Genomic DNA, 24,467 nt, shown 5'->3' with positions numbered 1-24,467 from the left:
TGTAGTCAACATCCATGCGAGTATATAAAATGGCCCCCATGCAGAAAAAGAGTCCACTGAGCCAGTAGATAGCAGTGAGACTGTCAGTGATAGTGAAAGTTGTTCTACACAATAACCCTTCTCTTGTCTCCCTCATACTAGCCACGAGGGTTTTCAAAGGTAAGTGCAGGTTAATTTATTTTTTTTCATATTTTGTATTTCCTTTATTATTTTCTATTATATTACAGTATTGTAATCATTTTATATGAATATTTTTGGGTTGAAGAATGAATCACTTGAGTTTCCATTATTTCTTAGGGGAAAATTTGCTTTGATATACAAGTGCTTTGGATTACAAGCATGTTTCCAGAACAAATTATGCTCACAAACCAAAGTTTTACTGTAATTTTAACTTGCAACTTTGACTCTTTGCTGTCAAAAGTTGACTTTGAGGGGCACCTGGGTGGCTCAGTTCGTCCAGCTTCCAACTCTTTTTTTTTTTTAATTTTTTTTTTTCAACGTTTATTTATTTTTGGGACAGAGAGAGACAGAGCATGAACGGGGGAGGGGCAGAGAGAGAGGGAGACACAGAATCGGAAACAGGCTCCAGGCTCTGAGCCATCAGCCCAGAGCCTGATGCGGCGCTCGAACTCATGGACCATGAGATCGTGACCTGGCTGAAGTCGGACGCTTAACCGACTGCGCCACCCAGGCGCCCCCCAGCTTCCAACTCTTTGATTCAGCTCAGGTCATGATCTCACAGTTCATGGGATCAAGCCCCGAGTTGGGCTCTGTGTTGACAGTGGAAAGCCCACTTGGGATTCTCTGTCTCTCTCTCTCTCTCTCTCTCTGCCCCTCCCTCACTTGTTCTCTCTCTCTCTCTCAAAATAAATAAATAAATTTTTAAAATAGACTTTGGGATAGGTTTTTGAGGTAAAAATCCCTCATTCTCTGAGAAATGAGAATAATTTACTTCACTTTGTCAGTGGATTGATTTATTCAATGAGTGGAACTAGGTTATGAGTTATTCTGTAATGTGAATAATGACTTTTCAATTCATCTTTATGTTGAGCTGTGTTCTTATACTCTATTGAGTTACCTTAAATCTATAAGAGAGTTCTTGTTTGAAATATGTCTTAAATGACAACTCATTTACAAACTGTTTTCTTATATTCAGAGTTGATGAGTTTTCAGTAAGAACAATTACTTCATCACTTAAAACTGAAGACAAGGAAGGTAACTTTGAAGATAGAGTTTCACCAACAGATGAAGTAATATGGTCAGGTACTAGTGAAAGTAAATATCAAGTAAGTTACTCTAGTGAAAGTCGTATGCCATGTTCACATGGGACTAGCTCATCTTTGTCACTGTTTCATTCAGAAGTAAAGGAATTTTTTCTTAGCCATAGAGGATATGAAAATGAACATGAAACAGCACAATTTTCATCAAGGAAATTATTTGCAATATTGAAAACCAACAAAAATAAAAATCCAGCATTTTCTTCTGACTTTAACTTTTCAAGACGCTCTAGCATCTCTAGAGAAAGTGAAGGTCTAGATATGGCACCATGTCCTCCTGCCCACTTATTTCTTTCCAGAGACCAAGTCAGACTTCTGGAAGAAACTGTGAGAAATCAAATTCCTTTAAAACCCAAAACTATATTAGAGAGTAAAACTACTTATCCATACTCAAGACCTCAAGAGTCCTTGATTCAAAATCAACATTCTTTTGGAATGCATATTCCTACCCAAGCACAAGATTCTTTTCCAGTACAAAATGCTACTCAGAATCAAGGTTTTTATGAAGCCAGATTTACTAGTCAAGCCCAACAATTTGTTAACAACCAAGAATCAGTCAACAGCCAGCCTGATATCATGGCCAGATATTTTGCTCTGCCTCAGGATTTGATTAGGAAGCCATTTTCCAGCAGCACACAAGACTCCTTCCAGACCCAAGTTATGGGCAGAAGCCAACATTTGGTTAATGTCCCACATTCTGTTGAGACTCAACATTCAATCAAGGGCTTAGAGTCTGATAATAAGCACTTACATGAGACCCAGTATTCTTCTGTTTGGTTTGAAGATTCAAACCAGATTAAACATTTAACGCAGGGGCAAAATGCTATTTTTGAGAATGCCAGATTTCTAGTTTTAACTATAAGTCCAAATTCATTTGCAGAAGGGATGCTCCAAATAAGGAGTGTAAAGCCAGAGGGCCAGAAACAAATTGCTTCTTCAGAATTAAACCAGTATTCTGTATATAGCTCAGTGCCTCTTTCACTTACCTTTAAAAGGCAGAAAAACTGGAGAAAAGCATTACACGGTAAAAGTAAACTTAGTCGCAAAGTTTCATCTCAAAAGTCGAAGAAACCACCAACTCCATGGGTATTTCAAATGACAGTATGCCACACTTCAAAACCTGGCAAGTTAGGATGCAAGTATAATGCTAAGAAGAAAGAATTACATCCAAGGAAAGGTGTATCAGATATAGCTTTGCATCTTCTTTACTTTTCCAAGCTTGTTCCTCCTTATAGTAAGAGGTATTCCAGAAAAAAACTAGTAGAAGTCATGCCAGGTGTAACAGGACGTAGACATTCTCTGCTGAAGCAAAACAAGTCACTAGATGCAGAGAATGTCAGTTGTGTGGGGTCCGTTGAGAAAAGAGGAACCTCAGGCAATGCTAAAAATGTAAAGCAGCATGGCAGAGAAAATGAAGGACAAAAAAACATCTCAGCAAAACTTCCATCCTGGCTAGAAGAGTCTTTCATGGTCAATACTTTTCCATTAAAAGCACCTTGTTCTTTATTAATAGAAACAAACTGGAAGAATAAACAGTCTCTTAAAGACCCAATTACACAAGAAAAAGAAATTGGTATTGCAGAGTTCCATGCCCCCAATAGTAAAAAAACATCTGACCTGCATATTCCGAAGCATAAGGCACCTTTAGAAGAAGCTATATCAGAACCTTGGCAAAAATTTGCTTCCTCTCCTGAAATGGAATCAAACAGAAGAATGAAAACACAGGAAGACCTAAAAAGTACAGAGAATTCCCATCTTCCACTTTCAAATGGAGAGGAGTTACCAACTAATTGGCCAGAAACACAAAGGTGCTTTCCAAACAGAAATATACAAAAGGAAAAAGATTTTCTGGAAATTGTTCTGGAGACTTCAGAGGTCAATTTGCTCATTTCACTAGGAACTAAAGAGCATAAAAGCAGTGAGCAAGTAGCAAGTGTAAAAACTCAAGAGAGTACAGAAGATACAGTTATGAAGGAAAAGAAACCATTAATCCTTCATGTGACAGAATGTGATGACCCAAGTGAAAGTGAGAGACTGCAATGTAACACGAGAAGCAACATAAATATGCAAGATAAAAGAATATTTGCAACGTTTCACAATGCCACTGACACTACCATTTCTGGGCCGCCTGATAGGGAAATGCGGAGCAGATTAAAAGCCAAGACAGATACATCAACAACAGGGTTTAGTTATTCAGTGGTAGAGCAAGAGAAATCACCAGATGAAAAGAAAGCATCGGATGCAAAATACATTGAGGAGAGATGTATTAAAAAGCCACAAGAACATGACAGAGAGGAAGAGGAACCAACTTTACAAGAAGCAGTTCCACAGCTGAAACAAGATTTCAGGGTCGGCCTGCAACTAAAGCAGAAGCCTAAATATGTCAGATGTGAAATTAAACAGAGCAGTTCAGGTAGTAGAAAAAACCCAAATAAAGAGCAAGAGGTACAACCGCAAACTCTTTCTACAGAAACAATTGTGGGGACTGGTTCATGCCCCACAACGGATCCATTTCAAGTTCAGGTAAAGCAAATCATGGACAGACCTACAGGCAGAGAGACTGCAGATGCGAAGAATCTTCTTACAGTGCTAGAGAACTCACCAGTGCGTGGTGTTTTAACTGATACAACAGAACGTGATGTCCCATTTGGTGGAAGCCCCAGGAAGATACCAGATGATCATACTGCGGAGGAAAGGGAAGACTTAAAACGAGTTTTCCCTGCAGCTGCCCTGGGGTTGTTCATCATCCGCACACTTCCTTTATCATCTTTCAAAAGGCAGAAAATCAGAAGAAAATGGTCAGGAGCAAAAACGGTACTCGGTCCCAAACTTGTCATTGTGAAAGTAAAGAAGCCAGCAAATTTACTGATGCCTAATATCAGTAGGAATGGTATACCAAGTCTTAGGAGAAGATTGAGAGGCAATTTTAAAATCATAACTAAACAGATACTGCAAGATAAAATTGTGTCTGATGTGCTTGTGAATGTTACTTACCCCCACATGTCTACTGTGCCTCGTATTAGAACGCACAGCAGACTCAATGCGGAGAATCCCGGCCATACCAAGCCAAACCAAGAGGAATCAGAGGATGAAAGGGAAGAAAAGCATTCCAATTTTATTAATAAAGGAAATGACTCTGGAAACACACTAGAAGAAGCTAAATTGCAAGATGAAGTGAGAGGGGACGAAGCAGCTCGACCAGAAGCAGTCCTTCATGGTCCCTGGCACCTCAGATTGAATGCAAATCCCGAGAAGGAGTTCAAAACAGAGGAAGAAATGCCTCAACCAGTTACATCCGGAGAAAGTCTTGTGGACTCTGTTTACACCCCAATAATGGATCTATTTCATGTTGAGAATATGAAGAAAAGCCTAGCAACACAAGCAGACTTAAAACGCACTGCAGATGTGGAGATACCTCTTCCGACATCAGGAAAATCAGTGATTGGAGACCCTATAAACCAAACAAGAGAAAGTGATGTTTTAGATTATGGAAATGATACAAGGGAAATGGGTTACTTTTTTGCAGACACAGAGGCAGAACTACCAAAAGATTTACCAGCAAGGTATTCAGAGACTTTTAATTGCCACACGCCTGTTTTAACTCACTCAAAAGTGAATAAAAACAGAGTACGATTCTCACACACAGAATGTCCAGTGAAGCCCAAGTCTGTACCAACGAATACAGTGAAGCCGTCAGTTTCACAAGTATTTAATAGCACAGGTCATAGAAAGAAATTGGACTCTGAGGCGAAGGCCAAGTTGGAGAAGATCAACCAAGCTAATGGATTGGTATATGACTTTATAAGTAGCCTTTTTTCTCCTATGCATAGCAGATTACAAGGAGAGACAAACAGCTTCTGTCACGCTCAGTTAAAGCAAGGGCAATTAGCAGAGGAAGTGAGACCACAGTATGTTGATTTCTTTGATAAGTGTAGTGCATTCCATGACCAAGAAGAAAAAGTGAAAGACGGAGAGGAAGTGGAGCAGAAAACATTGCTAGAGGCAGCTTCGCAGCATACCCAGCATCTCTGGCCCGATGCATGTCAAGGGAAGGAGACCCACCTTGACGAACAGTACACAGCACTGAGCAGTTTAACACAGGAGCAAGATGCTCAGCACCAAACATGGTTTGCACAAATTGCCTTGCAGACTAGCCTCCAGATGGCTTCTAGAGAAGGCGAGGAACTCGAGAAACCCAGCCAAACAGAACATGCCATAACAGCCCCTATGGGTGCCGAGAGTTCACCTCCCAAAGCAGAGAACTCATCATTTGATAACATTTTCAACACCATGACAGAGTGTGACTTACCATCTGGTGGAAACCTGAAAAGGGTACTAGATTCTTACTTTGTGGAAAACAATTCAGAGTTACCAAAAGATTTGCAAGTGATGTGCCTGCATTCTTCTGGTTCTGTTGAGCCCTTTGTTTCTAAATCTGAAAGAAAGGAAAACACATTAGAATTAGCAAGGAAGCAAATAACAGCAAATCACAGATATAGAACTATTAGGAGAAAAAAGCCATCAGCTTCACATATGCTTAATGGCACGCAGAGCAAGGGACTGCAGTGCAATTTTAAAACAAAAATGAAAAAGCCACAACAAAATAAAAATGCAGCAGATGCATTTCTCAATATCATTCAGTCCCAGGTGCCTATTTTGCCCAACACCAAAATGAGTAGCGGATTAAATGTAGAGACAGATATGCAGAGGGTAACAGGACTTGATTATATGCAGCTAATGCAAGAGAAATTGCTAAATGGAGGAAAAGTATGTTGCCCGGATCATATCATGAGTACCTTATCTAACAGTATGAAAGATGGGAAAGAGGAGGAAGGAAAACATGAAGTGTCACCAACTCCAGAGAATAGCCAAAGCTTCATATTCAATGCGTATCAGAAGGAGAATTTTGACCTTGTCCAATCAGATGAGGAGCTGAAACAACCACGAAGTCAAAATCTTCAGGTACAACCACAAATGCATGGTACACAAACTGTTTTAAGTTATGCTTCGTGCCCCATACTGGATCAGCTTCAATTTGGAGAGCTAGAGAGTTACGCTGGGTTTTCACCTCCTAAGTCAGAGGAAGTGAAGAATGATGAGATCATTTTTTCTGCAAGAGAACATGGTGTCCCATCTGACGCAAATCACCAAAAGGAACAGGCTGGTGGTGTTGAAAAGAAAGACACAGTGACTTTTGATTCCTGCCTACCTGCTTTATCTACACCCCAGAGAAACTTCAAATATTCAGACAAGAAAACCTCAGTGAATACCAAATATGGACTTTTAAAGGCAAAGAAACTGTCAGTTTCAAACATATTCAATATCAAGGGTGCTGTTAGCCCAAACCATAGAAAAGAATTGGGATGTAACCCTACAACCAAAATGAAAGAGGTGCATCATGGAGAAAAAATGGCAGCTAAAATGTATTCTTTCATGACTATTACACCTGACATTAATACGTATAACAAGATAGAAAGAGAAAAAGATATGTTAGGAGAAAGAAGTCTCAGGGCTAAACAAGTAAAGCAAGCAACATCACCACTGGAAGGGAATATTACTTCAGATGACACCAAAGAAAACAGTGTTCAAGATGAGGAGGAAGAAACCGGTGACCAGGAGATATTAAAAGTAATTTCACAGCACAGCACACATTTCAAATTCTGTTCAGGCCAGAGGGAGGAGCTTGACCTTCATCAATCAGAAAACCAAGGAAGTGGGAAAATTCTCTTTGTTATAGAACAAGACATCCCACAACAAATGCAGCCTACAGATTCCATGCTGGGAGAGAAGCCAAAGAAAAGCCACCATCCACAAAATGGTGCAATATATATAGCAAGTTCAAAGCTTCCTCTTCTAAAGTCAAAGGACTCACTAATTGGTCAAGTTTTAGTGGATACAGTGAAGGGTGGTGTCCCAGGTGTTGGGAGCCATATGGGGGAACTGTACCATCATGGTAAAGAGGAAAATGCAGAGTTTAAAAAAAATCTAGAAGCAACTGTCCTGGAGTATTCGGAGGTCTCCACGCCTGATCTGTCTGAATCGAAAAGGCAGAGAAAGACATTTACATGTAGAGCCTTAAAAAATCAAATGAGTCCCAAATGTGTAATTATGAAGGCAAGGAAAACGCCAATTTCAACAATATTTAGTATCTCAGGGAATGGTTGTCTAAAAAACTTACCTCCAAAGACCCTGAAATCACAGAACATTGACTTTTTAATTCATACAAAGTGCTCTGGGGTACCGGAAGATCTTATTGCAGAGAAAAAAGAAGGATTAGCACAAGAATTTCCAGCAACGATTCTGGAGTCTTTGGATTTATCCACACTTGCTTTACCTGCATTGAAAAGAAGGAGAAACCATTTAAAATATGTAGAGAAGAGAAAGAAAATGAGTCTCAAATGGGTAACTTTGAAGACAAAAAAGCCACCAATTTCCCAGACACTTCACATCACAAAACGTGGTATTCCAAGCCATAGAAGGCAATTCAAATGCAACTTCAGTATCATGATGAAACAAGGTAAACCTGTGGCAGACAAAACCCTAAATGCCGTCTCCTCTCCCATGCCTGTTTCACTTGACGTGAAAATGCATAACAGAATAAAAGCAGAGTCAGATGTGTTGTGGACAATGAGATTTAGTCACGAACGGCAACAGCAAGAGCTGTCACCAGATGGAGAGAGAGCCAGTGGGGCCTTTTCCAGTGACAAGAGGGGCCGTGCCTCCAGGGGCATGAAGGAGGTCAAAGGCCAACGTGAAGAAGCAGCCCCATGGAGTTCTCAGCACTTCAGTTCCATCACTGGTAAAATGGAGGAGCCTTGCTGTGTGAGATCAGAACTAGGACTGGAGAATTCAGCAAGGAAAAAAATCCCAGAACCACTTAACACAGCTCAGGAGCAGCAGCAACAAACACTTTTCACACAAAGCGTGTTGCGTTGTGTTTCCTGCACTATCTTGAATTCACTTCCAGTTGAGAAGCTACCAAAAAGAACGAAAGCACAGAAAGGCTTGAAATATGCAAAGAGCCCAAAGCTTTTATCTCCGGAGCTAGGGAAATCTGTTCGTGAATCTTTAATTATTACAACACAGAGTGACATCCCATCTGAAGGAGGCCCTAAAAAGGAACTTGCTAGATCTACTCCAGAAGGGAAGAGAAGATTGCAAAAGGATTTACAAGGGAGAACCTTGAAGTTTTTGGATTTCTCCACTCCAGCTTCATCTGATTTTAGAGGGTGGAGAAAGATACCACAAATCCCCAAATCTAGAACGGGGAAAGCACAGATGGCATCAATTTTAAAGACGATCCACATCGCTAGGTCTGCAGCTCTTAGCCATGGAAAGGAACAGGACTGCGTCTTGGAAAACATGGCCCCAGAAATATCTCAAGGTATGTCAGATATATTTACGAATACCTACCTTTCACATACACCCGTTTCACCTGCCATCAAAACGCATCAAAAAATAAAAGCAAAGAAAGACCCATTAAGGAATCAAAGCAGTATTTCACAGCTCGAACAACATGAAGGGGAAAAACTGTGTCCATATTCCTCTAATAATGGGAGCAACTCAAGCAGCACATCAGAATCAAGATGGCGAAGTGGGAAAGAAAGAGAGGGTCTACATTTCCTGTGTAGTACAGGAAGGAGAAAAGATCAAAATATGTTTATTGCAGAGCAGGAAGTACAGCGACAGACAGTGGTTTCAGAAAATAAATTGGAGTCTACTTGTCCTCCTCTGATTCCACTTCACATTCAAGAGCTGAGGAAGAACATCCCACCACAAAAAGACATATCACATAGACTCGGTCAAAAGATTCCACGTCCAAAATCAGGGACAGCACTGTTGGACTACTTTTCAACTGATGGAGCAGAGTGTAGTGCCAAATCTCATGCGAGCCCTGCAAGGAAGCTGGATGTTCACATGGCAGTTTCCCTACGACCTGAAGACAAGGGGGAAGGCATAAAAACTCACAAAGTAGTGAAGCACAGAGTTGATCAAAATATTCCGCCTACCAAATTGGGAAACTCAGTGCTTGGAGATCCTGGTGATGGAAGCTCTAGGAGGAAAATGAGTGGTCGCATTGCCAGAAAACATAGAGAGTTGCAAAGAGATTTACTAACAACATCCACAACATCCGTTTTCTCTGACTCTATAAGGCAGGAAAAGGTATTAAAGTTTCCAGGAAGGAAAAATCTCACGGGTCCCAAATGTGTAACCATGAAGGCAAAGAAGCCGCTTTGTTCACAGATGCTTCATATCACTGAGCATGATAATCTCTACTGTAGAAAGGAACAGGACTGCAACTTAAATTCTTCAATAAAAGACAAGCAACAAAATAAAAGTATAGCTAATGCATTTTTGTTTCCCGCACTTGTTTCGGCTGATAACAAAATAGATATCGAAATGCAGAGCACATCAAAAGCAGAGACAGATCAACTAAGAGTAAATCTGCACAGCCATATCCCTGCAAAGCGAAGGAAATCACCACGTGATAGGGAAGCATGGAACCAGGCCAGCTCAACTGATATGCAAAACAGATCAAGCAAGACAATGAAAATGAATGTGCAACATGAAAAGGAAGAGGAAAATATCCAAAGAATGTTATTGGATTCAGTTCCACACTGTGGGCAACACCACCGCTTCAGCGCCGATCAAATGAAAAATCCTGGTTCTTCCCAATCAACATCTGAACTGAATAATTCAGAAGTCAGAAGGACTTGGAATTTGCCTTGGACAGCACAAAAGATGAGACAAGAAGAATGCTTTAGAGAAACCGTTTCGGAGCCTGTTTCTAGACACATGATGACTTTTCTTCAAGTTGAAACAGAGAAAAAAGGTCTTTCTACTCAAGAAGGAATAAAATGTATGGAACGTGTAAAGACTCCATTGCCAAAAGCAAGGAAATCAGAGACCGCTTCAATACAACGTGGCACTCTATGGGATGGAAATCCTAGGAGACATTGGGATAGTCCTATCTCGGGGAAGAAGGCATGGAATCAAAATGACTTAGTGAGAACAGTCTTAAAACCTTCAGATTTTTCCAGCCTTGATTCATCTGTACCCAAAAGCCAGAGCTATGCATTGGAGTTTGTAAGCAAGAGAAGTATAGTAAGTTCCAAGCATGTAACTTTGAAGGCAAAGAAACGACCAACTTCACAATTGCTTAATACCACAAGGTGTATTACAGGAAGCCATAGAAAGAAAAAGGGGTGCACATTTCAGTACAAGATGAAAGGGAGACAGTGGATTGAAAGTGTTGTAGAGGCGTCACTCCCTGCTGCTGAGGGAACTGAGATTCCACCATCCAAGATAGTGACTGATAAACACTCATTCGATACAATAGCAAGGAGCACCATATATAACAGAACACTTCACAAAAATCTGCGTGGTCATACTACAGAAGAAAAGGCAGAGTTAGGGGAAAACTCTGCCACAACTTTCTTGGGGCCTTTAGATTTCTTCACACCTATTTTATCTGACCCTGAAAGCCAGAAAAACACAGTACAGTTATTAGAAGAGAAAATCACCTTGAATATCAACTGTTCAATTATGAAGAAAAAAGAGCTGGCAATTTCACAAATACCTAAGATCAGAAGGCAGTTTACCACAAAATACAGGAATAAACTTGGATCCAATTTAAAAATGAAAATGAAACAGATGACACAGGATAAAAATGTGGCTAATACATTTCCAAATACCATTGACTTCACACCGGATACCCCTGACCTTAGAAGGCAGAGCAGATTGAAAACAGGGATTGACAGAGGATCACAGTTCCATCACACACAGCCAACACATACAGAGCTGCCAACCGAAGGGCTAGTGATTTCACAACCGCTTCATGCTACCAGTCGTGCTGCTGTAAGCAATAATGAGCGACAGGAAAAGAAGACAGGCACGAAGAGAGAGAAAACTGTATTACGTGTGGACCTCAAATCCGTATATGATTCCATGCCTATTTTTTCACACATAAAAATGGAGCCATCGCCTAGTACCTGGGGTATCTCTGAAGAGTCTTCTGAAAAGGGAAATGCCCTAAACAAAACAAATGCTAGCTCTGCTTATGCCTGCACACCTGTGTATCTTCAAATCGTAAAACATAAAGCTATGGCAAAAACAGCAGATGTGAAAAACAGTATGCATACCAAACGGGTAAAATTGAAAGCAAAGAAGCTACCTGTTTCCCAGCTGTGTCATACCATAGGATGTAGGACCAGAAGAAACAAAAAGGAACAGACATGTAACATGAAGAAGCAGAAGAGGGAGTTCTGGCAAGATAAAACTGTAACAGATTTACTTCTGAGCACTATTTGTGATTCTGGATCTGGTCCATCTCAAATTAAACAGTTTACAGAAGTAAAAAGGGAGAAAGACAGGCCAAGAAAGCCCCTTTACACTCCTCCCCAGCGAAAGCTAGAGAAATCACTAAGCCAAAGAAAAATGTCATCTTCAAAGTCCACTGATATTAAGAATACTATATCAAGAAATATCAAAACACTGAAACAATACATTAGAGCACAAAAAGAAAATCGCCAAACTCTTTTACTAGACATTCTCCCTCAATGTAGAGATCAGTTAGTGATTGGCCAACAAGTGACAAAGGAGCTTGACCCCGTGAAAATAGGAGTAACGTTGGAAAGAGAAGTATACCCTGGTCTATCTTCCCAGAAGAGGGATATTGATTACCCTAGGTTTGATGCCCCAAGAGTTAGAAAACTTACAGGATGTGAATTCCTTGTTGCACAAAGAGTGAAGGAAGAAGACATAGACATGGTTGAATGTTTGGTTTCAATTCCATCGGGGAGACAAGTATCAGAGAAAACCGATGCTTCATTAAGTTCAAAAGGACAGAATATATTTCTTACAGAGTTGAATGCTTCTCAACAGAAGACTTGCAAGGAGCAAAAATTGCCAAAACAAGGAAGTGTTTCAGTGACAAATCTGGGGTCTGTTGCCTACCCCATTATGGAACCTTCTCATTTGGAAAACACAGGAAAGGTAGCTGAGGAAGAGATGTACACCAGCAAAAAAAATATTTCACATCTATTGGGAAGAGAAGATATAGAAGAAACTGATATCTTCCAAGGCTCAAAAGGACAGAAGTTTCTTTACACCAATCTGGCGGCCCAGCAAAATATATCTGCAGTGCAGAAAGGAGAGGTGGAGCCAGATGACATTCCTGAAAGTACTGTGGATTCTGTATCTTGCCCAAATAGGGATAATCATTTCCAGATAACACAGGGGGTAAATACAAGGAAGGAAGATGTAAGCATTCCTATAAATTTATATGTAAATCCATGGAGAAAAGAGCAATCACAGGTAACTGATAGTCCATTGAGATTAAATGAAAAGAAAATGATTTTTTCTGAAAAACTGAAGGCGAAGCAACTACATAGGTCTAACCAGAATAAAGAAAATATTCTGGAATCCATTTCTTCACGCATAGTGCATCGACTCCATAATAATAAGCTAAAGAAAAATGTCTCAGCGAAAGGAAGGAGTTCAAAAGTTTTGAGTTCAGTGGTAGATGAAGCATCAAATAAAGCAGATACTCCAGGAGACCAACCTCCATGCTCAGAAGGAGTTGACTTGCACAACAGGAGAAGAAAAGAACCTCAAAAAGAAAGTACTTGCAAGGCTCTTCCAACATCTGTTTCTTATTCCTTGACAGATGTCCTTCAGATGAAATTGCCGTGTGTAAAGGAAGTACTAAAGGCTCCAATGTACCACACTTCAAATACAGAAGGAATTGGCTTGCCTGCTGAGGGAAAAGAAGAAAAGCAACCAGAATGTATACACCAGATTTCTCCAAAACCTGCTTCTCACTCTTTGAGGGACATATTTCAGAGCAAGATGCCATGTAAAGAGAAGGCATCAAAAGAAGTAGTTAGCACAATGGATTACATTCCAAGTACAGAACAAATTGGCTCGTTCATTACAAGACAAGACAGCAAGGTGCGGATAGGTATAGGTAAACCATGTATGAAACTGGCAAGCTTGTGTGCTTCCTTACCATCTCTACCACATACTGATGTGAATTCAAGAATAAAAGTAGGGCAAGGTAAGTCTGGAATACTAAAGAGCTGCCTTCTACCGCTAAAGTCCCAGGTATCATCAAGTGTCAGGAAAACACTATTTGCAAAGTCAATTAATAGAGATAGTTTAAGCCGTGTAATAGAATCAAAACATTTGCCACAGGGAAAAAAGGAAGATGGAGAAAATATAGTATATGTGAAAGACATCATGGGCCTCAAATGTGTCACTTTTAAAGGAAAGAAAACACCTTTTAAATATATACTGCATGGAAAAGAGCCACAGTGGAATAACAAAGAACAAGAGGAAACGATGCAGAAAGATAAAAGTGATCTAGACATGGTTCAGAATAAACACCATGCTTCCTTTCCTTCTTCACCACACCTGGAACGGATGCCTGGAATAAAGGAGGTCCTCATGCGAGGAATCGCAGGATTTTGTCTTCCATCACTGACACTCAAGGAATTATCTGATGCAATGGGACTACATGAGGAGCCAACTGATGATATTTTAAGCAGTATAAAAAAAGCAAAATATATGCCACGGAGAGATAGAGTAGAAATGGCTTTGGAAGAAATAATGCAACCCAAAAGAATAGCTTTGAAAGTGAAACAGTCTCCAATCACACAGGAATTACAGTTGAACATCAAAGAAAATGAGAAAAACATGCAGGAACATAAAGATAATCAAGTTGGGATTCGGAACACATCTTGTATTTCTGCCTCTTTTCCATCTTACTCAGAAGTGGACATAAGAATAACAGGGGAAGAAACCAGGCTAATAAAAAGAAGGTCCTCTTTTCTACAACCAGAACTCCAGGAGTCATCAGATATAGAAAAAATAGCATACAAAGAGTCTGTTTATGGTGATATCTCAAGCAGCATAAATAAAGCCAAAGAACATATAATGCAGGAAGAAGAGGAGAGAGTAAAAAAGGAAGAAGTCATACCTTTCAGGGAAAAGAAATCACCAATTTCACAGGAAAATCAGCTGGATGTTGAAGAGCAAGAGACAAAGGTACAAAAAATTAAAGATGAGCCAAATGTCCTTGTGAGCAATACCAGCCCTTGCATAATTGCTCCTTCTCATTTAAAGTTGGGTACAAGAATTAAAACAGCAGACTCTCTAACTGAAGTTGCAAGATACTGTATTCCAGAACTATCACACCAGAAATCATCAGATGCAGTGAAAAAAGCAAATAAAGAGTCCATTGATGACCATGCCGCAAGTGATGTACAAGAAGCAAAAGACTATGTGCCACAGAAAGAAGAGAGTGATGTAGAGATATCAGCTGAGAGAGACGTGATGCATCCAAAAGATAAAGATTTAAAAAGAAAGCAAGCACTTTCACAGGACATACCACCGGATCTTAAAGAGCAGGTGAACGTGGACCCGGGAAGTGAAGAGCAGGGGAGAATGGAGGGAGGAGGTAAAGGTGAACGGGAAGTGGTTCTGCCAACACATGGGGCTTCTGAATCTTCTCTAAGTCACCATGAATTGGACACAAGAATAGAAGGAGAGGAAGACAGCCAAGGAATAACAAGACCTGCTGTTTCACAACTACAGTTACAGAAATCATTTGAGGCAGGGAAAACAGCATATACAAAGTCAACTGGGGATGATATCTCAAAGGATCTAAGAGTAGTGCAAGAGTATGAGCCAGAGAAAGGAGAAGATGGAAGAAAAATAGTAAGTATGAAATATGTAATGTATCCTAAAGGCACAACTTCCAAGGAAAAGGTATTACCACTCCCACATGTACTCTATACCTCTGGGAGCTGTGGCTCCCAAATTGTAGAAGTACAGACAAACATGAAGGAAAAATTAGGAAACCTACAGGAAAGAAGCAAACTAGATAAGCTTCTGACAAGAACTTCTCTACTTCCATTTAAGTTAAACAAAGGTATAGGAGTCAAGGAAGAGAAAGAAGGAGTAACAAGACCCTCTCTTCCACCCTCATGGCACAAGGAATCATCACATGCCGAGGAATTAAAATATACAGTACCACCTTTGAATGGCATCACAAGCAGTTCAAAAAGAACAGAACACATGACACAGACAGAAGAGGAGAAAGCAAATACTTTTGAGGAAGACATAATGCACCCCAGGTACATAGCTTTGAGGGCAAAGAAATCACCCCTTTTCCTTATACTCAAAACAAAGAAACTGCAAGTCAACATCAAAGAACAAGGGGAAGTGGGGCAAGAAGATAACGAGGACACTGTTGTGCTTCTGAGCAGAATTCATCCTTTCATCACTTCTTCAACTCATCTTAAGTGGGACACAATAAAAGATGAGGAGGGTGAGCCAGGAATAATAAGAAATGATGTGCCACATCTTGAGCTCCAAGAATCATTGCCTTCAGGGCGAATGGCACCTACAGAGTCATCTGATAGCCATGTGATAAAAGAAGAACAACACCCACGACAGGAAGAAAGGAACAGAGTACAAACAGAAGCCACAGATGGTTCAGTGCGGCCCAGTGGCACAGATTGTAAGGCAAAGATATCACCACCTCCTCCTGTGTTCAGGGTTACTGAGCACAGTGCTTTGAACAACAGAAAGGAACCACAGTGGAGCATGATGGAGAAAGTAGAACGAGAGCAGCAAAGAACAGGTGACCCTGATGTGGCTCGGACAAAAACTCCTCCTTCCACACCTTCCCCACCTCACCACAGTTTGGACACAAGAACCAAAGAAAACAAGGACTCGCTTGCAATGATAGGATGCTCTCCTTCACAATTGCTGTGCCCTGAGTCATCAGATGCAGGAAAAACCAGACATGCAGATTCCAATGAGGGCATTGGCTCATTCGATGTAATAATAAAAATTAATCAGCCTATGCCATATACAAAGGTAAAGAACAGAGTAAAAATAAAAGATGGGGAAGGTAGAAGATTCCCAAAAATAATCACTTTGAGAGCAGAGATATCCTCACCTCTACATCTATCCAGTAGAAAGAGACTACCTTTGTATATTAAAGAGCAAGGGAAAGGAGTGCAAGAAGGCAAAAGTGAACCAGAAATGGTTCTGAAGGAAGCCTGTGCCTCCTTGCCTTCTCCATCTTGCCTGAAATGGGACGGGCAAATGAATGAAAAGGAAGACACACTAGAAAAAACACACTCCACTTTTCCACCATCAAAGATTCAGGATCCATCCAATTCAGGCAAAGAAGCATATACTAAGTCATTTTATGGTGAGTTAAAAGAGAAGGATAGACTCAAAATAGATATTGAAGACAAAATGGTCCCAAGATGTGTGGCTCTGAAGACAAAGGAAGTACCCCTTTCACATATACTAGATACCAAAAAATTGCAGTGGAAAATGAAAGAGCAAGAGAGAAAGATGCAGAAAAAGAAAAATGACCTCGTTGAAAATCTGGGAAACATCTGTACTTCTTTACTGACTCTACCATATCTTAACTTTGGCAACACAGAAGGAGAGGGGTACATGATAAGAATTACAAATGTGCCTCTCCCACAACTACAGTCCAAGGAATCACTAGATGCAGTGAAAACAGCATATGCAGAAACAACTGATGGAGAACTTTCAAATGATGTAAAAGAATTAAAAGAACACACGTTACAGAAAGAAGTGAGAGATGGAGAGAAAAACGTGGAGATGAATAGTACAGTGGCTCCCAGTGATAGGCATTTAAAAGAAAAGAGATCACCTATTTTACTTAGATACAATCTAAGTGACCATCTGTGGAAAACTAAAGACCAAGAGGGAATGGCTCAGGAAGGTCAGCGTGAGCCAGGTGGTACAATACCAACTAAGACTTGTACTTGTACTTGTAGATCTTCCCTACTTCACCTTTACAAGAATCCCAGATGTGAGAAAAAGAGAATGGCCATATTAACAAGATCCTCTCTTTCCCCAGTCAACTTCCAGGAATCATCAGATTCTGAAGATGTGGAAAGTGTAGAGCCAACTGCTAGAGATATTTTAATCAGTCCACAAAAAGGAAAAGATCAGATGCCCCAGAACAAGGAGGGGGGTGGAGTAGAAACAGTAAACCTCATGTTCCCCAAACATCAAGAAAAGAAGATACAAGGAAGTAAAGATGAACCAGGTGTGGTTCTGGCCAACACTTCCTCTCCATCTTCGTCTCTCCCTCTCCTCCAATTGGATAAAGAAATACAGGTAGATGATGAAATGTTAGTAGCTACAAGGTCTGTTGTGCAGACAGTATCAAATGCCAGAGAAATAGTACATACAGAAGCAATTGGTGGTGATGTCTTGCAAGATAGTCAAAATGCGAAACAATGTATGCCTCAGGAAGAGGAGCAGGACAGAGAAAAAACAAATATGAAAAGTATGGCGCATATCACAGATATAATCTTGAAGTCAAAGAAATCACCTCCTTCACGTATGCTCCATAGAACAGAATTGCATCTAATCATTGGAGGGCAAGAACCAAAGAAACATGAAGGTCAAGGTAAACCACCCTGTACAGTGCTCAGAAAAACTTATGTTTCCAAACATTCAGCTAACCCTACATTAGATAAAGGTACACAAGTAAATGAAAAAATGCTTGGAATTAGAAGGCCCTCTCTACTTCCACGCATGCTTTCAGCATTATCAGGTGCAGGGGCAATTCGTGATGTAAGAGAAAGAAAACAACATATGTCACAGAAAGAAAAAAAGTATGAAGTGAAAACAGTTGATATGAGGATTAGGATGCATCGCAAAGAGGCCAGGATTTCATCAATTTCCCATATCTTTAACACAAAGGAATTTGTGTTGAATATTAAAGAACAAAAGGAAGATATGTGCAAAGGTGAAGATGAGCTACCTATAGTTCTGACAAGGACTTTTCTTTCCATCCCATCAGCACCTGCCCTTTATCTAGACTCAGGGAACAAAATAGAAAAAGATGTACCAGGAGCTACAGGATCCTCTCCTCTCCAGCAAAATCTCCAGGAATCATCAGATACCCAGAAAACAGCAATTACAGAGGGAGTTGCTGGTGATAGTGTAATCGTTGTGAAGAAAGTCAAACACTCTGTGCCACAAGAAGAGACAGTGCAACAGTGGACATCCAACTTCATGGTCAGTGTACAGCGAAGGAATGAACCTCCACGAGTCAAATCTGAAGGAGACTTGAGTCTGTTAGTTTTAAATTCACAGCATGAGGACATTTATTTAACAGGATTTGGTACCATAAGTGGGAAAAGGCTGGAATATTTCTTTACAGGGCAAGAGGCTCGACCAGAAAAATACAAAACAGAAACTTTTACTACATTTCTTTCCTACCCCACAATGGATCCAGCTAAGATGGCCAACCTGAAGAAAGAAACTGAAATAATGGATGACTTAAACCATAAAAGGAGTCCTAAGAGTTTAGTTTCACCACCAAGGAAAATATCCAAGGAAATATATGTCACATTTGGTACCCCTGTACGTGCAAAAGGATTTTCTGTTTCAGAGCAAGATGCCCCCCAACAAAAAACGTTATCCAAGGCATCTCCAGGATCTGGAAATTCATACACATCTGATAAGCCAGAGAAAGAGGTACAAAATCATGATAAAATGAGCAAAATGCCCTCTTCCAAAGCATTAGCCCTACAGACAAAGGGATCGCTTGAGAAAATGAATATCACAGAGCCAGATACTCCCCCAATTATAGAAGAACAAGAGATTGTTGTGAAAAAGCAAGTGGTGTTACAGTCTGAAAGGGGACATGAGACCTGCCTGGATTCCAGCCTTTCTCTTAAACTCCCACTTAAAGATGGAAGACAGAAGACGCAATTGGAAACAGATGTATGCAAGCAAACTATGGTGTATCCCAGAATACAAATACTACCAGGAACACATGTGGATATTACAGTGTTTGATACCCTCGGAGGGAAAAAAGAGCAGGCATTGCTGGTGCCAGAACAAAAGGAATGCATTCTAGAATCATGTGAGGAGCCTCTTCCCTCCCACTGGACTTTTCCAGTTCAATCTGAAGATCTGGAAGGAAAAAATAAAATGGACACCAGTACTATTATAAATCTGGAGCAAAAAACATTAGAACTGGAAGAAGGGGAATTAAAAATAGACACAAACATAGCTATCTGTCTGGAAAAGGACCAAACAGAAATGCACAAACACATCATTGTCAGTCTAGAGGAGAACTTAAAAAGGGACACAAATAATGTTGTAAATGGGAACACTCCATCTCCAAAGGCAGAGGAGTCTCAAATTAACACTCAGGTGATCACTCGTATAGGAAACAGCTGTCCAATCAAGCAAAAACATAAAAAGGACCTAGAAGTCCCTGGTGCAAAACAAAATATTCAGCCACGAAAAATGTTTCAAAAACATATTCTGGATTCATTTTATGCCTACATTCCTCTTTCTCTCAAGTTTGAAGGCCGGAAAGGCAGATTAACAATAGCAGATTTGAAGAGAGAACTGAGCCCCAAATATTTAACTATGAAAATCCAAAATCACCCAATTTCACAGATTCTTAATAACACAGGACGTGGTATTCCAAGCAATAGAAAGAAATTAGAGTATGACTTCAGCGGACCAAAGAAAACAGTTTTGTGGCGTGAAGATACTTCAGGAATATGTATCAGAAGTCTTTCTATTTCCACGGTGAATTCATCTCAGACTGAAGAAACAGCAGAATCTGAGACAAACCTAGAAAGAGAAAAGATACTCTGTCTTTCTGAATTGCAACAGAAATCACCAAGCACTAGTGACATTAAGAGGAACAGCTCAAGCATTGTAAAAGAAGGGTGTCCTCCCTTCCCCCCACTGTCAAAATCAGAAACAAACCTCAGCCGTGAAGCAAAGGAAAACATTTTGATTCCACAAACAAAGGAAGAAAACGTTGTTCCAGGGCCTGATAGCTCAAGGATCATAAAGGAACCCTACTTGCTTATGACTGAGGAAGAAGAAAAGGCACCAAAACCCATTCTGACGCCCACAGAGTGTCCACTCATGTCTGATGATCCCAAGGACAGTGTAGAAACCCACACGGAAAGTACCCTAAGCATGAATATTTCCCCCCCAGGAGTAGAAGAAACACAACATGGGGCTGAGCTACTCGATATCATGGGGTGTGCCTCGCCACCAGAACAGGGGGATCAGAGTGAACCTATCCAGGACACAACGACACCAAAGGTTCAGCAACAAAAAACTTTTCCAGGAAGTGGGCCTGTACCATCCCAAGTTAAAAGTAATGAAATAAAAGTAGTGGCAGAAAGGACAAGTGCTGAAAGTTTACTTCCTCTTTATGAAGCAGTTAAAAATATCTTGGAGTCCCAGATAAAAAACATGATTCAGGACAAAATTTGTGAGGATATACTGGAAAAAATAAAAGCTCATAAGCCTGATGCTTGGAAGTCACCATCTTTTGCAGGAAGTCCAGATACAACATCCACAACAAAACCTCCCAAATTGCAGCCAAAACTCATTTTGGAACGTCTTCTTCCCAAAGAAAACAATAAGCTCACTAATCATTTAGAGTCAAAAGCGTTTGAAATAAAACTGAATCTGATCCCAGAGATAGCAAAAAAATCTTTCCACAAGTTCAACTTTTATCTAAAACAGTCTATTTCAGAACATAACAGTTGGAGGCTATATCCAAGACATAAAAAAATGTGCTTTTTGTCTCTAGAAGGGATTGATGCTACAGAACCTAATTTAAATCAGAAATACCCCAAGGATTCACCTCCTGTCCGCTGTATGAAGACATTGATTGTCAATGTTTCAAGTGACGACAAAGAGATCATTGCAAACCGAAAGAGTATTAGAAAGCTAGAAAGTGGAGCATCTTCAGCGACTTCTGCTAATGAGATGCCATTGACTCCTATTCTTCCAAAGTACTCAGCAGAAGAAAAAGACAAACTTTTCGTACACTTTTCTATAAAAACATTAGAGATTCAAATGACAGCCTTTCCCATGATTGTAAGAGAATCCTACACAATGGCCAATGCTCAGAATACAAAGAAACCTTTATCTAAATTTGTTAATTCTGGTACCAAAGTACCAAAACGAAAAAACAAAATTCTGTTACTTTTCGAGGAAAAATCTCTTCATCAAATAGATCTTGATTTGCAATACAAATACCTTCATTTTCTCCTGGGGCTTCCAGTCAAAAGTATGTTCCCTAAACCAAATGCACTTCCCAAACATATCCTGAAGTTAAACACAGTTGCAATTTGTAAAAATAGAGATTACAGGGGAGAAAGCGGTGGTGGTCTTTGCATTGACACAGAACCGTTAGAACAGCACATCTCTCCCAAAAAGCAAAGTCCCCATGAAAACTCATCACTGATGAAAAAATTCCTCAAGCCAACCCACGTGTGCGCTTCTAACGCTGATCAACAGGGCACAGCTCAGAAAGATAGTACAGTTCTTTCAGAGTTAAAGTCTCATGTGACTCCAGAAAAAGATAAACAATGTCATGTGTGGTTTCAAGAAACAAATACGTATAAATATTTTGATCCAAAGACTCAGGAAAGTGCTCCCCATTTAGTTGATTCCCATTCAATTCTGATTTCTGACGATTCTGCTGAGAGTCAGACAAATATTGAGAGTCTAGCCAACTTGGAGGCATGCTCAGCTCTTGAGGTATATGGGAGCAAAGAATGTATGTTCTTAGAAGCAAACCCATATTTAAGTCAGGAATCCCAAAACATTCTGTTTGAATTACAGAAAGGCATTCCTCTGGAAAATCTCTACAAGATGAGAAAAAGCAAAACTAATTTGAAACCATTTTACAGGGAATATTCAGGTTCCCATCATGGTGTCAGAGGCTGTAGAAAACATTCCTCAATTGTGACACCTTCTTATGAATCCCACAAAAGCAGGAAATACGGGTCATCTGACACAACGCCATTTCCTGACTGGTTGTGCTATGGTTCATTAAATACTGTAGACGTTCCATCTAGCTCATCTTCTGTTCCATTCAGTGAAGGGAAGTCTTCATGGTCTGCAGGGCACAGAACCAACTACTCTTTAGTTCCCTTAACGGAATCAAATATCAAATTACATCTTGCAAAAAGCCAAGGCAAACCTTACAGTCATCTTGAAAGCAAAGAAAGAAAGAAGGCAAAGCTGGATTTATTTACAAAGAACAACCTTCGTTGGGACTGTGATTACAGTTATACACAGAATAAAGAGAAATGCACAAGAAAGAAAAAAGTATGTAATTATGAGTCAGAAAGATTGAATCATTACGCAAGCAAACCTAAGTTATCATCAAAGCCTCATCGAGAGGATGTCTACTTCCATTCTGAAAGCAAACAAAACCAGCCGTTTTTTTATGCCTGTATACCAGCAGATTCGCTGGAGATTATGCCTCAAACCATTCGCTGGACTATTCCCCCAAGAACTTTAAAGAAGACAAACTTCAGAGTTCCTCTGGTGGCAAAGATTTCAAGTTCGTGCAATATATGGACTTCATCCAAAAAGCTCTTGGGGTCTCTCTTGGAGTCCTTCAGTCCGGTTCATCCAAATTGATATAACCGTATCTAGATTCATCTGAAGTGGAAAGCTGGTTATTGTGGTGTTCTGTGAAAAATAAAATCAGATAGAGTCAAACGGTCTTTTCATGAAGTGTCTTCTAAACCGATAATGTTTTATTTCTTTGGTAGATTTGCACAACTGTTCTGGACGGATGGGGTGGAAAAGCAGATGACTTTGGGCTTGATCCCACCATGCAGTGGGGTCTCCTTTTAGTTTATGCTGCCTTCCTCATAATCGCACAGGAAAGGACGCTCTCTTCCTATCCCACGCCAGTGACTGAGGATGAGTTGAAGGACATGGAGCCTATAAATGAGATTGGGAGAGAATGACCAGAAAGTTGGGACTGCACAGAGGGAGAGAGTTTTTTAAATAGCAGTGAGGGTTCAGTAATGTCACGAAATACGGGAGTAAATGCTGATTTTGCGAAGCCAGATTCCTGTGATGACTTTGTCCTACTCCTGGACCTCAGCAGCAGCTCATTGACCTACATGTGATCACCATCTGCCATCACGAGGGGGGCGGGCATCAAATCACACTGGGCCCTCGCTCCGGAGCATTGCCACTGTGCAGGAACATCCTCCGGGAGGGGCAGGAAGCCATTCTGCAGCACTACCAGGGGAAGGGAGACTACCTCCCAGTGTACCTGTACTACCTGCCTTTCTACCACTGCCTGCACACACACTTCACCGCCCTGGGCTTCACGTCCCCTGGCTCAGGGGCACAGCAGGCTCACCTGATGGTGGAGGTGACTGAGAACCTGGACTGTAATGCCAACAGCAGACCTTACCTTTGCCCTTGGGGCTGATGACCCCTGCTTGAACTCTTGCAGGAGGTCCAGAAAACCCAGGTCAACCCAGGGGCTGGGGGGAGAACACTACAGATCGGTGGCATTGGGGTGGGGGTGGGGCAGCAAGAATTTTAGCAACAAGTGAATATTCTAAAAATGTATTTTGTACTGGCTTATTCCTAGTATGTGAATAAAGTACGGGTCTCATTCAGAAAATAAATTTGGGAGGGGGGGGCTCATAAATATTCCATAATGCCAATCATTTTATTATTAAATGACAAGACAGATGACAGTTTTTCATATCACCATTACATTAATGCCAGGAATAGCAATGCCTCCTTTATTATAAATGCTACTTGATCTTTTTAAAACATATATTTACTATACTTGGAATATTTGGGCATAATTAATAGAATAAACAATTAGAAAGCATTCCATTTTTTTTTTTACTAAGCAAAGTACATAGTTTTATACAATTTACACACAAGTTTTAACGTTAGCAATAGAAATAATGAAATTATTTCACTTGTTGATATTTAACAATAAAAAGGACTTTAACTCTGAAAACATGCCCTACAACCATACAGTAGATTTTGTCATCAATATGAGAGTCTTGGTATCTGATATGAGTTATGTCCGTGGGGTTTGACAATCAGATGGAATATATCAGTACTTATTATAGAAAATTTTGAGCACGCACACACACACACAAGAAAACAAAATAGTATGATGTACTTCTAGGTACCCTTCACCTAGCCCTCAAACTTTAACCTGGAGCCAAACCTGCCTTATCTACTTCTCGTCCACTTCTCCATGAGTATTTTGACACAAATCACAGACATATAATTTTATCTATGAATATTTTCTATATCTCTACAAGGTAACTATTTTGTAACATAACCATC

At 40.3% G+C, this 24,467-nt stretch overlaps 1 protein-coding gene across 1 annotated transcript in view; it reads left to right on the top strand.

Annotated features, from left to right (window-relative positions):
• CCDC168 (coiled-coil domain containing 168) overlaps positions 1 to 22,850 on the top strand; it is a 29,638-nt gene extending 6,788 nt beyond the window's left edge. The window contains exon 2 of the mRNA XM_045501270.1: positions 1,093 to 22,850. Coding sequence (XP_045357226.1) covers positions 1,093 to 22,769 — 21,677 coding nt within the window. The 3' untranslated portion in view covers positions 22,770 to 22,850. The remainder of the gene's footprint in view (positions 1 to 1,092) is intronic.
• Positions 22,851 to 24,467: the final 1,617 nt, after the last annotated feature.

Source organism: Leopardus geoffroyi, chromosome A1 (genome assembly GCF_018350155.1).
Source record: "Leopardus geoffroyi isolate Oge1 chromosome A1, O.geoffroyi_Oge1_pat1.0, whole genome shotgun sequence".
In the NCBI taxonomy this organism is placed as follows: domain Eukaryota; kingdom Metazoa; phylum Chordata; class Mammalia; order Carnivora; family Felidae; genus Leopardus; species Leopardus geoffroyi.
This window is presented reverse-complemented; position numbering and strand designations above follow the sequence as displayed.